General features: G+C 52.2%; 1 protein-coding gene across 4 annotated transcripts in view; it reads right to left on the minus strand.

Moving 5' to 3' along the window:
• Positions 1-601: 601 nt before the first annotated feature.
• cadps2 (Ca++-dependent secretion activator 2) overlaps positions 602-14,736 on the minus strand; it is a gene marked incomplete at its 3' end in the record, with an annotated part of 199,098 nt that continues 184,963 nt past the window's right edge. For all 4 annotated transcript variants that reach the window (XM_080545181.1, XM_080545182.1, XM_080545180.1 and 1 more), the window contains 2 exons: positions 1,674-1,778; positions 602-772 (listed from right to left, as the gene is read on the minus strand). In XM_080545181.1, the coding sequence (XP_080401307.1) occupies positions 602-772; positions 1,674-1,778 (276 nt within the window). The remainder of the gene's footprint in view (positions 773-1,673; positions 1,779-14,736) is intronic.

A 14,736-nucleotide genomic window follows, 5' to 3' on the forward strand; every position in this document is an offset into this window, starting at 1 on the left:
ACTTTTAGCCTATACGTCCCCAGAAGGACAGCTGTGTTGTTCATACAGAGTACAGCATTAGCAGACGTCGGTATTGGCCGTTTTCTCTCTCGTGTTTTCTCTCTCCCAGGGTCAGTGATGGACAACAGTCATGTCAGTCACAACGCGTCCTCCTACATGTCCGTTAGAATAACAGACCTTCATTCGGTCATCTCTGAAAACGGTTTCACCTGGTAACGGGTGTATAAATCAACCACCAGAAGAGAGCGCAACATATCCGATATTTAAAAAAGAATAATTCTTGGTCTACATCAACGTTAACCATAAGTATAAACAAACAAACAAATAAAACAACGTGAATAAAACGGAGATACACTGAAGGCTAATCGGTTGGTTGACTGAGCTGCAGCTGTAGCCTACAAAGTGACATCATCATATCAGTCTGGCTGGGAAAGTACCCGCTGGGTGGGAGGGAGGGAGGGGACAGATGGTTCTCATCATCACCGGATTTAAGTGTGTTTTTCATCCCCCTCCATCTCCCTCTATATCGGTGTCTCTCTCCTTTACGCGCACGCATTTACGCACGCAGGCAGGCAGGCAGGCCTGCGCCCCAGGACCAGATTCACCCGTCCTCCTCGTCGCTGTCTCTCATGGTGATGCCCTGCAGACTGTCCCCGGCCTGGACGGCCACCGTGGCCTCCTCCACCGTCAGGCGGTTGTAGACGGTCTCGTACGTCTTGTTGTTCAGCGTGCCGTCTGAGACGCCCTGGAGCCGGAAGTCACGGTACGTCTTCTGTCGGCAGGAAACAAAAACAAAGAAAATGGAGCCTTAGTCTGAAAGGGAAACGCTGAGAGGGAGGTTGAACTTGGGCTTGGACAAAGGGAAGGGTTTGTGAGACTCAAGGCCACGGCGCTCCTCTTTAGATTGGTCCAGTGGCTGAGCTGAGCTCACCCGGGTTTGGGTGACCATAAGTGGTCATGTTTATGATGACTTCACAACATAAGAGCCCCCCTCTCTCCTCAGACCCCCCCCCCCCCCCCCCATTCTTCAGAGGAGGCGGTGTGCTGAAGGATGATAGTATCTGTAGTGTTATCCTAATCTGTCAGAGTGACTTTTATATTACTAACACCCACACGCTCAAACATACTGCCTATGAATGACTGCTCCATTTTCATATGATCCTGTTTAAATTTGCCTTGTGACATTTTGTCAGATTAAATACATTATTTACATTTACATTTTAGGCATTTAGCAGACACCTTATTCCAAAGCGATTTACAATCAATACATTTGACTAAGAAAGTGAATCATCAATCCAGCAGTCGTAGCAGGAAGAGTAATCTAGATCAGGCCCGGGGCCACTGATAGAAGGAAAAACCTTCTTCTAAACCTAGACTTTTTTTTCTTTCTTTTTTTTATATCCACAGATAGATGATAGATCATCTTTACTTACTCAAACTGGAGAGAGGCGAGTTCACTGCTAAGTCCACAAATGTAATTATCAGTGAATTATCGTCATAATTATGCCCTTATCTCTAAACACTAGGTAATTGACATTATGATTACATGGCTGCTTTTACCTTACGTCCTATATGGATGTGTGAATATAAATAAAGGCCTACGGTGAACGATGATTGTGTACAAACACTCACACCGATACCAATCAATTTGCGCTCGCTAACGCCGGCGTTACCTTGACGATCTTGATGAGTGTTTTCAGCTGGTACATGTGGAGCTGGAGGTCCATCCTGTCTGTCAGCCACACGCACACCACCTTCATGGAGCTGGAGTACCAGAGCTGTGAACACACACACACACACACACACACCACCTTCATGGAGCTGGAGTACCAGAGCTGTGAACACACACACACACACACACACACACACACACACCACCTTCATGGAGCTGCGGTACCAGAGCTGTGAACACACACACACACACACACACACACACACACACACACACACACACACACACCACCTTCATGGAGCTGCTGTACCAGAGCTGTGAACACACACACACACACACACACACACACACACACACCACCTTCATGGAGCTGGTGTACCAGAGCTGTGAACACACACACACACACACACACACACACACACACACACACACACACACACACACACACACACACACACACTAGTACATCTCTGTAGCCAGTAACACTGGAATGTGTATACATTCTCTTAAGAGAACTCGGCACTTAAATTATTTGACTGATTATGGTCAGGACACTTACATTTACATTTTTGGCATTTAGCAGACGCCTTATTCCAAAGCGACTTACAATCAATACATTTGACTAAGCAAGTGAATCATCAGTCCACCAGTCGTAGCAGTTAGAGTAATCCAGCTCAGGCCCAGGGCCATTGATAGAAGGAAAAACCTTCTTCTATCACCTTCTTCTAAACCTAGACTTTTTATTTTATTTGTTATTGTTTATTATATAGACACTGGAGAAACAGAGAAACAGTACAAGGGGGGCACTTATGTTGTATGTTTATTGAAAATGGTATTGGCATTTATTTTGTAGCAATTGAACGGCTCTGCTCTGTGGAACTCCCGGCCTGAAGGTCAAACAACATAAAACAAAGCAGGGAGGCCATCACTACCAGGTAGGTGGGTAAATATATAGATATATACTGTATATTAGGTAAATATAGAGCAGCAGAGTAAATATATAGTTATATATATTAGGTAAATATAGAGAGGAAGAGTGGGTGGAGGCTGGGATGGTGGGCGGGACGACCAACAAATTAACTCTAATGGCCAGTGGCGTACCGCTGTTTAACCATGGTGGAGTCTTACATAACGTGGCTCTTATAAGCCTGGTCCCTGAGATGTGTGGAGATGTTTGTGAACCAGCTGTCAATCACCTGGTAGATCTGCGCCGTTCGACTTAAAGTGCTCCGACTTCATCACTAGCAAACGTTATATATAGTCGATATGTTGTTGGCCCATAGGTACACATTTAGAAAAGTACATTATCTAGGAAACTTGTTGACGAACAGCACCTGTATATGCATATATCATCATGATGATGATAGCGACCTTCAGACAGAACTGTGAAATACCGCCAATCCCCCTAAATTAAACGCTGGCTCCTACACACGCACCCGCTTAAACTCTTGAACCCCACTAAAAATAACCCAGTGTAAGTGATATCACAGGATACTGTAATTGTCCTAAAGCTTAAACAAGAAGTGCTTATTACTGAGTTTCCTTTCACAGTTCAAACATTGAACATCCCTCCCTTTCTATCAGTCTTTTTATCCAAGGACACTGCGCCGTATAAAATAGCACCTGCATGTCACTTTGTCTCCAGTAGAATCGTGTTTTCCATTGAGAGGTTCAACAATCCCCCTTTTCTCTCACGGCAGAAAACAAATGACAAGAGGTCAAAAGATTCAGTAACATTTCAAAAGATAACAGCATTCAAATGAATCCATTACGCATTCACAAGCCCTATTCGCCCAGGACCGGTATGCTCTGGGGACCTCTAGTAATTTGTAACCCACGCTCTGAACTAATAATGCATAAACGTATCTTTGTAAACATCTTTATGATTCTGTTAAACACACCTATACCCCTCACACCTCTCTCCAGTAATCAGAATAACCTCAGAGAATATTTCCTTCAATAAGGTCAGTGGAATAGTCAATGTTCCTCTCCTCCACTTCCTCTCCTCCACCTCCTCTACCTCCTCCACCTCCTCTCCTCCACCTCCTCCACCTCCTCTACTCCACCTCCTCCACTTCCTCTCCTCCACCTCCTCCACTTCCTCTCCTCCACCTCCTCCACCTCCTCCACTTCCTCTCCTCCACCTCCTCTCCTCCACTTCCTCCACCTCCTCCACCTCCTCCACTTCCTCTCCTCCACCTCCTCCACTTCCTCTCCTCCACCTCCTCCACCTCCTCCACTTCCTCTCCTCCACCTCCTCTACTTCCTCTCCTCCACCTCCTTTCCTCCACCTCCTCTACTCCTCGGGCCTCATTCATAAAGAAGTACTTGAACGTCATCTTTGACTTTCACGTAAGCACAGTTTTCTAAACGGACGTAAGCATTATTTATAAAACGGGCTGAGATGGTTTAAAGTTGCGTACGTGCTTCCTTCTATAAATACCAACGCAGGTAAAAATGAACGCAGGTGAATGAGGTTTGTATTAACACCCTGTGATAGAGGCTGAATTATAGCGGCTGAATTAAGACAAGTGCTATAATATAGGGTAGGCGTTCGTCTGGAAGTGGGAGAGGGCAGAGAAGGATGGCTTCTCTGTAAGTTGCATTTGTAATGTTTGATCATGACAACTAACCAGGTACACAGGCACATGCTTATTGTAACCAGGGAGTAGCTAAAGGACTGTAGAATTTTAGGAAGGGCTGGTTATCTAACTAACTCTGAGCTAAATCGGCAGTGTAGGAGGATAGAGGCAGGGGGCGCCAGCAACCCTTTAGACTAGCATATCACAGTTATATATATATCATATATTATAATACAAGCTATAACTCAGTTAATCACACTATAAGACAATACTTAAACCCAATACTAGATTTGCTGTTAAACTAAACAATACAGACAACTAAACACACAGCAACTGTATCAAATATGAACAAACACATTTATTTATACAAATTATATATATACATCCCAATATACTCCCTCCCCGCCGGCCACACACACACTCACTCACTCACTCACACACAGTACCTGGCCTGAAAAGGCTTAGAGTCCCGGACTGAAATGAGCGCGTTGAGGCCTGGTTGGAGCTCGCATGTGACTCGAGGAAGGCAGCAGACAAGGGGGGGGAGTGACGTTGCAATTTGAAGGGAAAGGGGGGTCTTCGTAGCAAACGACGAGGTGTGAATGGCTCAGGTCCGGTGGTCCACGGTCAGCTCCGGTGGTGTCAGCGGTCGGTCGCAATCCACCTCGGAGGCGACGGCTCTGTCCGGCTTGGGTCTCGCTATGCGCCAACGTTAGCAGCCGGCGGCTAGCAAGGCTGGCTAACGGTGACACAGCTAAACTGGGCTAGCGCTGCCAACTCACCAAACTCCGAACTCCCGCGGCGATGCGGGTAGCCAGTGATTTACTATTAACACTCAGTCTCCCGTTCTCCTTGTTGACTGTTGAGATGTCTTCCGCAGCAAAGGAAACCAAATACAGAGATTCAACTATCTATCGATTCAACTAGATTCTACTAATGTTTGCCCTCTGTCACAGTTGCAAACTCAATAATCACTCGTGTCTTCAGCTTCAGCACGGTGTGTGTCCACTGACTCCGCCCCCCTAGATCGACTTCCGTAGCTATATATACCAACCGGACATACATCAAGTCACGTACGCCAATCAAAACCACGCCCACTAATCTGGCGCTTGCACAATACTGAACAAATCTAAGACAGAACTTATACAATTACAATAACAATACATACACCTTCATGAAAACGTACATGAATAGTATGGAAAATAATTAAGGAAATAACAGGGGCAAAATAGGGCTGATTTGGGGAAACAAACTGGCTCTAAATTGTGGGCCTTCATAACAGCCGCCCCATGAAACCCTCGGTTTCATTTAACTATGGAAGGCACACTGGCTAGGCTGCTCTAGCAGCGTGAGGTATGAGGTGATAGTGTCCTTTGTAATTTGAGGGAGCTCAATCAGGCGTGCCACAGGTCGGGTGTAAGTGCGACCACCAACGTCCACGATGGCCGTCCGCACCCTTCCATCCGGACCCGGCAGGACCTTGGTCACTCTGCCTGTCTGCCAGGCGGCGCGTGGAAGGGACTGGTCGATCACCAGTACCACGGCACCTTCGGACAAGTTGTCTCTCTCCCTCGTCCACTTCTGCCTGACTTGCAGGGTCGGCAGGTAGTGCAGTATGAACTGCCTCCAAAACTGGTCCGCGAGCACCTGGCTGTGCCTCCACCATCTTCTTCCGGTGAGCTCTGCAGGGTCGTAGACTACCTGAGGCAGTGCAGAGTCTCGCCGCCCCATCAGCAAGAAGTTGGGCGTAATGGGATCCAGATCTGCTACATCACTGGAGGTATAGCCTAGGGGCCGGGAGTTCAAGATGCCCTCAATCTCTGCTAGTACAGTCTCGAGCACCTCATCGGTAGGCACCTTCTGTCCGAGAATGGTACGTAGGACGTTCTTTACTGAGCGAATCTCCCGCTCCCAGGCTCCCCCGAAGTGTGGAGCATTTGGGGGGTTGAACTCAAACTTCACTTGCTGGGAGGCGAGTCTGTCACGGGCCTCCTCAGTCATCGCAGCGTAGCTCGCCCTCAGCTCGGCCTCACCACCGACGAAGTTGGTGCCTCTGTCCGACCGGAGGGTCTTAGGGGTCCCTCGCCTGGAGGTGAACCTCTTGAAGGACATGAGGAAGCTGTCGCTTGTGAGCTGGTGCAGAACTTCAAGGTGCATTGCTCTCGTCGTCAGGCACGTGTAGATGATGCCCCACCGCTTTTCGGAGGCTCGCCGGTTTCGGACTAGGAGTGGCCCGAAACAGTCGACCCCAGTAGAGTGGAACGGAGCCTGTCTCAGTCGCAGCCGGTCCTCGGGCAGATCGGACATCATGGGCTGCGGCGGCGTGGCTCGCCACCTCTGGCAGTCCGAGCAGGACCTTTGATATCTCCGTACCGCCTCCCGTCCATGGAGTATCCAGAATCTCCGTCGTACCTCCGCGAAGACACGCTCTCCACCCGCGTGCTGCACTTTGTCATCATGGTGCTTGATGACCAATCTGGTGACCTGATGCTTAGTGGGAAGCACGTGTCTAGGTCTAGATCTTGAGCGCGGCGCAGTCTGCCACCCACGCGAATGAGAACACCGTCGAGCTCTGGAGCTAAGCCGCGGAGTCTACTGTCCGAGGGGATCGGCTTCCCTTTCTCGAGACACTCCAGCTCTCGGGAGAAGGCATCCTGTTGGGCACTCTGCAGCACCAGGAGCTCCGCCGCGGTGTAATCTTCGGCGCTGAGCGTAGTATCTAGGGGTAGACCGGCCTTGGAGCAGAACATCCTCTTCTGCAGCTCTTCGAGCGTCTCACACTCCTCTCCCGGAGTAGTCTCAGGGTCTACGACCTGGGTGGCTCCGCAGAACAACGTCTTACGCAGCTCTTTGTCCTCTCTGTCTTCTGCTAACGCCGGCGTGGCTGGCCACTCTGACTCCCGCTCCTGTAGGAAGTCTGGTCCCGTGTGATACAGGTGGGGCTCAGCCAGATCCTGGAGAGTTGCCCCTCTCGTGATGACGTCAGCAGGGTTCCTCTTGGTGTCTACATAACGCCAGCAGTTCACCTCAGTCAACTCCAGAATCTCTGCGACTCGGGTGCCCACGAACACCTTATACCGACATGAGCTGGACTTCAACCACTGGAGGACGGTAGTTGAGTCTGACCACATGGTGACGCTCATCAGAGGTAGCTGGAGCTCGTCGAGCAGGAACCTTCCCAGTTGCGCGCCGTTCAGGGCAGCACACAGCTCCAGTCTTGGGATGGACTGTTGCTTTTTCGGCGCCACTCGGGAACGTGCCAGGACAAACGAGACGTGGACTTCACCTCCAAGCTCTGCCGCTCTGACGTATGCCACGGACCCGTACGCCATCTCCGAGGCGTCGCAGAATACATGTAGCGTGATGACACTCCTCTCTAGGTCCGTGGAGGGAGGGAAGTAGCTCCGCTGCAGCTTGATGTGCTGGAGAGTGGGAAGTTCCTGCTCCCAGGCCTTCCACTTCTCTTCTAGGTGACGAGGCAGAGGATCGTCCCATCCTCGTTCTTGGGCCCACAGCTCCCGGACAAGCACCTTGGCCATCGTCGTGAAGGGAGCGATATATCCCAGTGGGTCGTACTGGCTCGCTAGAGTGCTGTATATCGTTCTCATCGTGACGCGTTGGGGCTTGGCAGGCTTATTGCGATAGCGTAGAGTGTCGGTCTGGAACTGCCAGATAAGTCCGAGCGTCATCTCCTGAGCATCATCTGGTGAGTGAGAGACCCAAGCCTCGCTGCTGGTCGAGGTGGCCTCCTTCGGGAGGTCTCTGATGACTTGCGGGTCGTTGCTGGCCCACTGGCAGATCTCAAATCCACCCTCCTGGAGATGAGCACGCAGGTCCTGGACTAGCTGACGGGCTTCCGTGGCTGTCTTCGAACTGTGGAGGCAGTTGTCCACGTAAAAGCTCTTATGGACGGCGTCAAACACTCCAGGAGGTGCCGTCTCCTGCGCGGCGTGAGTCTGTAGCGCATAGGTGGCGCAACAGGGGCTGCAGGTTGTCCCGAAGGGTAGCACCTCCCACTGGTAGATAGAGGGGTCGGGGTCGCTCGGGTCCTCTCTCCAGAGAAACCTCATGAGTGGCTTGTCTTCCTCCAACATCCTGACCTGGTGAAACATTCGCTTAATGTCACCACTGACTGCGATCGGCTGCTGACGGAATCGCACCAGAACTCCCAAGAGGGCTGGGGTCAAGGTTGGACCAGGGAGAAGATAGTGGTTGAGGTTGAGCTTCCCCACCTGGTAGCTACAGTTGAAGACCACTCGGTTCTTCCCGTTGTGGTGAACATTGTGGTGCGGGAGGTACCAAGACTCGGCACTCTGGTTCGCCTCGGCTGGCTCAAGCTTCTTCACCAGACCGGACTCCGTCAGTTTCTTCATCTCCGTTCTGTAAGAAGCAGCAAGGACCTCGTCCTTCCTCATACGCTTCTCAGTGCTGGTCAGACACTGTAGGACGGTTCGAGGGGATACTCGAAACTCTGGCATGGGTTCTCTTCGGAGTAGTGGTGTGACGTATCTCTTCACGCCCTGGACTTCGATACGCACTGTCTTTGCTTTAAGGAGGTCTATGGCGTAGACGTCCTCCTTTGACCGTACGTAGAGCTTCTCATTCTTGTAGGGCGCAACGTCTAGCGTCCACAGCTTCTGGACGTTGTCTAGTAGCGCCGCATTCATGGAGTCCACACTGGTGTGAAGGCAGTTGATGGTCTGCACTTCTTCGGTTCGGACATGGAGGGATGACGTAGCTCTCCCGTCTCTATCTCTCCACTCGGTAGCGCCTTGGAGGGCCCACCCAAGCGCAGTCTTAACAGCCATCGGGCAGCCTCGTGGTCCTCTCAGCGGAGGACGGAGCGACACGATCAGTGCAGCGTTGTCCGAGCCGATGAGAAGGGTTGGCTCCGCTCCTTCTATCGGATGTAGGTCTACTCGCCGTAGGTGGGAATATCTTGCGCGTAATCTCTCCAGGGGGTAGTCGTAGCGGGAGAGCGCTAGCTGGTCTGCGGTGAAGACATTCTGAAGCCGATATCTGTCCGACGGCCGCCCCGCCGGGGAGATAGAGAAGTTGATTCTCGCCCCGGTGACCTCTTTAAGGTCGCGACGTATCGTGCGCAGAGTCAGCTTCTCCTCAGTCCCTTGGAGCCCCAACTGGCGCACTGCCTCCTGGAGAAGGATGGTCCGTTCCGACCCGTCGTCTAGAACGGCGTACGTGTCGTACACAGCGTTGTTGTGGTGAAGTCGGACCTTCACCACCTTCAGTAGGACCTTGGAGCCGCTGCTCTGGGTTGGGTCTAGATAGTAGACAGGTGTTTCCTCTTCCGGTGCGCTACCGGACCTAGGGCTTCTGGTGCCCTCCGTGGACCTGGCGAGGGAGACCTCGTGTAGGATGTTGAGGTGGACCTCCTCACAGCGGTTGCACTTTCTCCTCAAGGTGCAGTTCTTAGCCAGATGGTCGCGCCCACAGTTCCAGCACCTCTTGTTCTCCTCGAGCCACCTCTGCTTGGCCTCGGTACTCAGGTTGTTGAAGTCACTGCACTCATTGAACCAGTGCTCGCTGGTGCAGTACGGACATGGCGGTGGACCTCTCCGTCCCTTTTGAGGGGGTTGAGAGGAATCCTTTCCCTCAGGTCGGGCTTTCCTCTCTCTCCGAGGCTCCTCCTCCGTGTGCAGCACTCCTACTGGGCGTCCTCTGTTCGAGCTCGGCCTGTCCCAGCGGTCTCCCTTCTCCCTCTCCTTCTTCGGCTCAGCGTAACCCATGGCGTCTACGTTGGTGTCATGCACTTCCTCCAGTAGGAACTCCGCGAAGGCAGCCATGCTCAGACCCAACTTCCCGGGGTTACGAACGCGCTGCTGTCGCCGGAACCTCTCCTGCCGGAAGCGTGGGATCTTGCGGAGCAGCCGCTCTACGTTGGAGGTGCTGTTGATCTCGCTGGCGCCAGCTGGGCCCTGCGTCTTCAGCATTCCAACCAAGGTGTGCACGCGGAGCGCGAAGTCATCCAGCGCCCGTTCATCCTTGATGGGGGCCTGCTGTTCGAGGGCTTGCAGTTCAGCAAGGGCGTGGTGACCGTAGCGGGCATCCAAGTCGGCGAGCGCTCTGGTGTAAGGTGTCGGTGCGGAGGCATGGGCCAGAACCATGTTGTGGGCTCTGGGGTTCCTCACATGCTGAAGGAGAATCGCATATTTGTAGGACTCTGAGCAGGAGTCGTCCAAGAGCGTGTCTAGGCAGATGCGTAGTTCCACATACTGGCTCCTGTCCTCGTCCTTGAAGAAGGGGAACTTGGGTCCCTCCACCTGGGGAAACATCCTGTAGTGGATGATCGGGGCTGGAGTGACGGTCTGGGTGTCCGGCCTGCATGCCTTTTGGTTCACTGGAGGACCTAGGGGTGTGCTACGCTCTTGGGGAATGGCTCCCCTCCCGGGCAGCGACGCTGGCTCCCTCTGGGCCGCGTAGCGGTCGGGTCCCTGGTCCTCTTCCTTCAAGGTGGTCAGCTGGGCCTGTAGTTGGACAGTCATGGCGGGGGTCATGGAGCCATCGGCGGGGGGTTCAGGAGATGGCACTCGAGAGGGCCGTGCGGATGATGCTCTGGAGCTACGGGCCGACGGAGCTCTGCTGATGCACACGTCGCGCATGGTCTGCATCACTTCCTCCATCTTCTCCGCGTGCAGTTGCTCTCTCGCCATCTGGAGGCGGTCGCGCTCCATCTGGAGGCGTTCACGTTCTAGCGCCTCCTGGCGCTGCCTCTCCGCCGCACGTTCCGCCCCCTCCATCTGGAGGCGCTCGCGCTCGAACTGGATGCGTTCCCTCTCTAACGCCTCCTGGCGCTGTCTCTCCGCCGCACGTTCCCTCTCTAACGCCTCCTGGCGCTGTCTCTCCGCCGCACGTTCCGCTCCTTCCATCTGGAGGCGTTCACGCTCGAACTGGAGGCGTTCCCGCTCTAACGCCATCTCGGCCTGTTGGCGCATACATTCTGACAGCGCGGCACTACTCCCTCTGGAGTGCATGCTATCCGCCCCAGAGGCAGAACTGCCCACGGAAACCCTGGACCGGGAGGAAGCCACTGAACGGCAGGAGCTAGGTCTCGAGCGCGCCGTACTGGGAGGCAGATCGTTAAGGCTGAGGCCCTCCCTCTTCCGCCCGCAGGCGCTGTCAGACCGGGCCTCTCCTTCCTGCTCTTCCGTTTCTACGGCAAAACCCTGCTGTTCTGCCATCTCATCCTCAGGCTGGTGCTCTTTGATGGCTGTCTCGGTGCTAGCCACCCGCGCGCCGGCGGACACCTCGGCCTCTCCGACCACTGTATCCCGTGGAGTGCGCTCCTCACTCCCACCCAGGGACCTCCAGGGGCGGCTGTCTTGTCTGGTTGGCTGCGCTCAGCCATGCTATCACTACACAACCTATCCGGCTCGAAGGACCAATTGTAACCAGGGAGTAGCTAAAGGACTGTAGAATTTTAGGAAGGGCTGGTTATCTAACTAACTCTGAGCTAAATCGGCAGTGTAGGAGGATAGAGGCAGGGGGCGCCAGCAACCCTTTAGACTAGCATATCACAGTTATATATATATCATATATTATAATACAAGCTATAACTCAGTTAATCACACTATAAGACAATACTTAAACCCAATACTAGATTTGCTGTTAAACTAAACAATACAGACAACTAAACACACGGCAACTGTATCAAATATGAACAAACACATTTATTTATACAAATTATATATATACATCCCAATATACTCCCTCCCCGCCGGCCACACACACACTCACTCACTCACTCACACACAGTACCTGGCCTGAAAAGGCTTAGAGTCCCGGACTGAAATGAGCGCGTTGAGGCCTGGTTGGAGCTCGCATGTGACTCGAGGAAGGCAGCAGACAAGGGGGGGGAGTGACGTTGCAATTTGAAGGGAAAGGGGGGTCTTCGTAGCAAACGACGAGGTGTGAATGGCTCAGGTCCGGTGGTCCACGGTCAGCTCCGGTGGTGTCAGCGGTCGGTCGCAATCCACCTCGGAGGCGACGGCTCTGTCCGGCTTGGGTCTCGCTATGCGCCAACGTTAGCAGCCGGCGGCTAGCAAGGCTGGCTAACGGTGACACAGCTAAACTGGGCTAGCGCTGCCAACTCACCAAACTCCGAACTCCCGCGGCGATGCGGGTAGCCAGTGATTTACTATTAACACTCAGTCTCCCGTTCTCCTTGTTGACTGTTGAGATGTCTTCCGCAGCAAAGGAAACCAAATACAGAGATTCAACTATCTATCGATTCAACTAGATTCTACTAATGTTTGCCCTCTGTCACAGTTGCAAACTCAATAATCACTCGTGTCTTCAGCTTCAGCACGGTGTGTGTCCACTGACTCCGCCCCCCTAGATCGACTTCCGTAGCTATATATACCAACCGGACATACATCAAGTCACGTACGCCAATCAAAACCACGCCCACTAATCTGGCGCTTGCACAATACTGAACAAATCTAAGACAGAACTTATACAATTACAATAACAATACATACACCTTCATGAAAACGTACATGAATAGTATGGAAAATAATTAAGGAAATAACAGGGGCAAAATAGGGCTGATTTGGGGAAACTAACTGGCTCTAAATTGTGGGCCTTCATAACACTTATACTCTACTCAAGTTGTAAAAGAAAATCAGGGGAGGTGGTGGATTTTATAAGAGGACAATTTTAGCATCCCCTCGCCAGTGACTTCAGTGTCAGTAACTGTCATTGCATGTGTGCGTGCCCCCTCGCACCTTGAAATAGCAGCGAGTGCTGCTTATACTGTAATAATATAATGGTCTTATTCTTATCAGGTGGTCTTATTCTTATATGGCTGCTCACTCCCTGACACCGGAGAAAATCCAGTATAATTTAGAGCTTGGCCGGGCAAGGTCCGTTGTGGAACGCACTAGGCATGTTGAAGGGGAGATAGACAGCTACGGAGGGATATAAAGGAAGACTGAAATACAATCAGAAACATCAGTTCCTTTTAAATCTTGAATTAAACTCATTTTCTCGGCTGATAACAACATCGTTAATTTTATTACGAGCCACTTGCATGAATTACACTAGGCAGTGCGGCTCACATGCCTGTAATAACTCCGCATAACCAGTAGGTAATGTGCGTAAGCAAGTTGAATACTCGACGTCGAGCTACGATCGTTTCCACGATCAAATTGACTCACGTTGAAATTGTATAAATCACTACGTTGACGTGGTTTTCTACGTACGACACGGGTAAGATCAACATTTGATCTAAGCACCCGTTATGAATGAGGCCCCTGCTGTATAAATCAACCCTAAATCTAGGTAAAGAACTCCCTCCATTTGGTTAAAAACACATCTGTTTTCATCCATGTCTTTAACAGACTTCTGACAGAGCGCGACAAACCCTAATCACATCAAACACCAGCGGGTTTGTCTGCAGCCTTTAAGGTGGAGATATCTGAGGTGAGATGAGATGGAATCTTCTGGAGAGGGAATGTGAGATATTTACACTTTCCCTAAATGGAATGGACTGACTTATATAGCGCCTTTATCCAAAGCGCTTTACAACCGCCTCTCATTCACCCATTCACACACCAATGGCGGCAAGCTAACCTTGTGATCATTAGATGGCGACTCTACCTCCTGAGACACAGCCGCCCCTCTCTCCCTCTCCTCTCCCTCTCCTCTCCCTCTCCTCTCTCTCTCCTCTCCCTCTCCTCTCCCTCTCCTCTCCCTCTCCCTCTCCTCTCCTCTCCTCTCCCTCTCCTCTCTCTCTCCTCTCCCTCTCCTCTCCTCTCCCTCTCCTCTCCTCTCCTCTCCCTCTCCCTCTCCTCTCCTCTCCTCTCCCTCTCCTCTCCTCTCCTCTCCCTCTCCTCTCCTCTCCTCTCCTCTCCTCTCCTCTCCTCTCCCTCTCCTCTCCTCTCCCTCTCCTCTCCCTCTCCTCTCCTCTCCCTCTCCTCTCCCTCTCTCTCTCCTCTCCCTCTCCTCTCCTCTCCCTCTCCTCTCCTCTCCCTCTCCTCTCCCTCTCCCTCTCCTCTCTCTCTCCTCTCCTCTCCTCTCCTCTCCTCTCCTCTCCTCTCCCTCTCCTCTCCTCTCCCTCTCCTCTCCCTCTCCTCTCCCTCTCCTCTCCTCTCCCTCTCCTCTCCTCTCCCTCTCCTCTCCCTCTCCCTCTCCTCTCCCTCTCCTCTCCCTCTCCTCTCCTCTCCTCTCCTCTCCCTCTCCTCTCCCTCTCCTCTCCCTCTCCCTCTCCCTCTCCCTCTCCCTCTCCTCTCCTCTCCTCTCCTCTCCCTCTCCTCTCCTCTCCCTCTCCTCTCCTCTCCTCTCCCTCTCCTCTCCTCTCCCTCTCCTCTCCCTCTCCCTCTCCCTCTCCCTCTCCTCTCCTCTCCCTCTCCTCTCCTCTCCTCTCCCTCTCCTCTCATTCAATGTCACTTCGACTATGCCGTAACATCATGGTACTATAGAACCACAAAGGCCCTAAAAACAAGACTCCAGACAGCCCAAAAT

The sequence above is a fragment of the Nansenia antarctica genome (genome assembly GCF_963989245.1).
Source record: "Nansenia antarctica genome assembly, chromosome: 14".
Lineage (NCBI taxonomy): Eukaryota > Metazoa > Chordata > Actinopteri > Argentiniformes > Microstomatidae > Nansenia > Nansenia antarctica.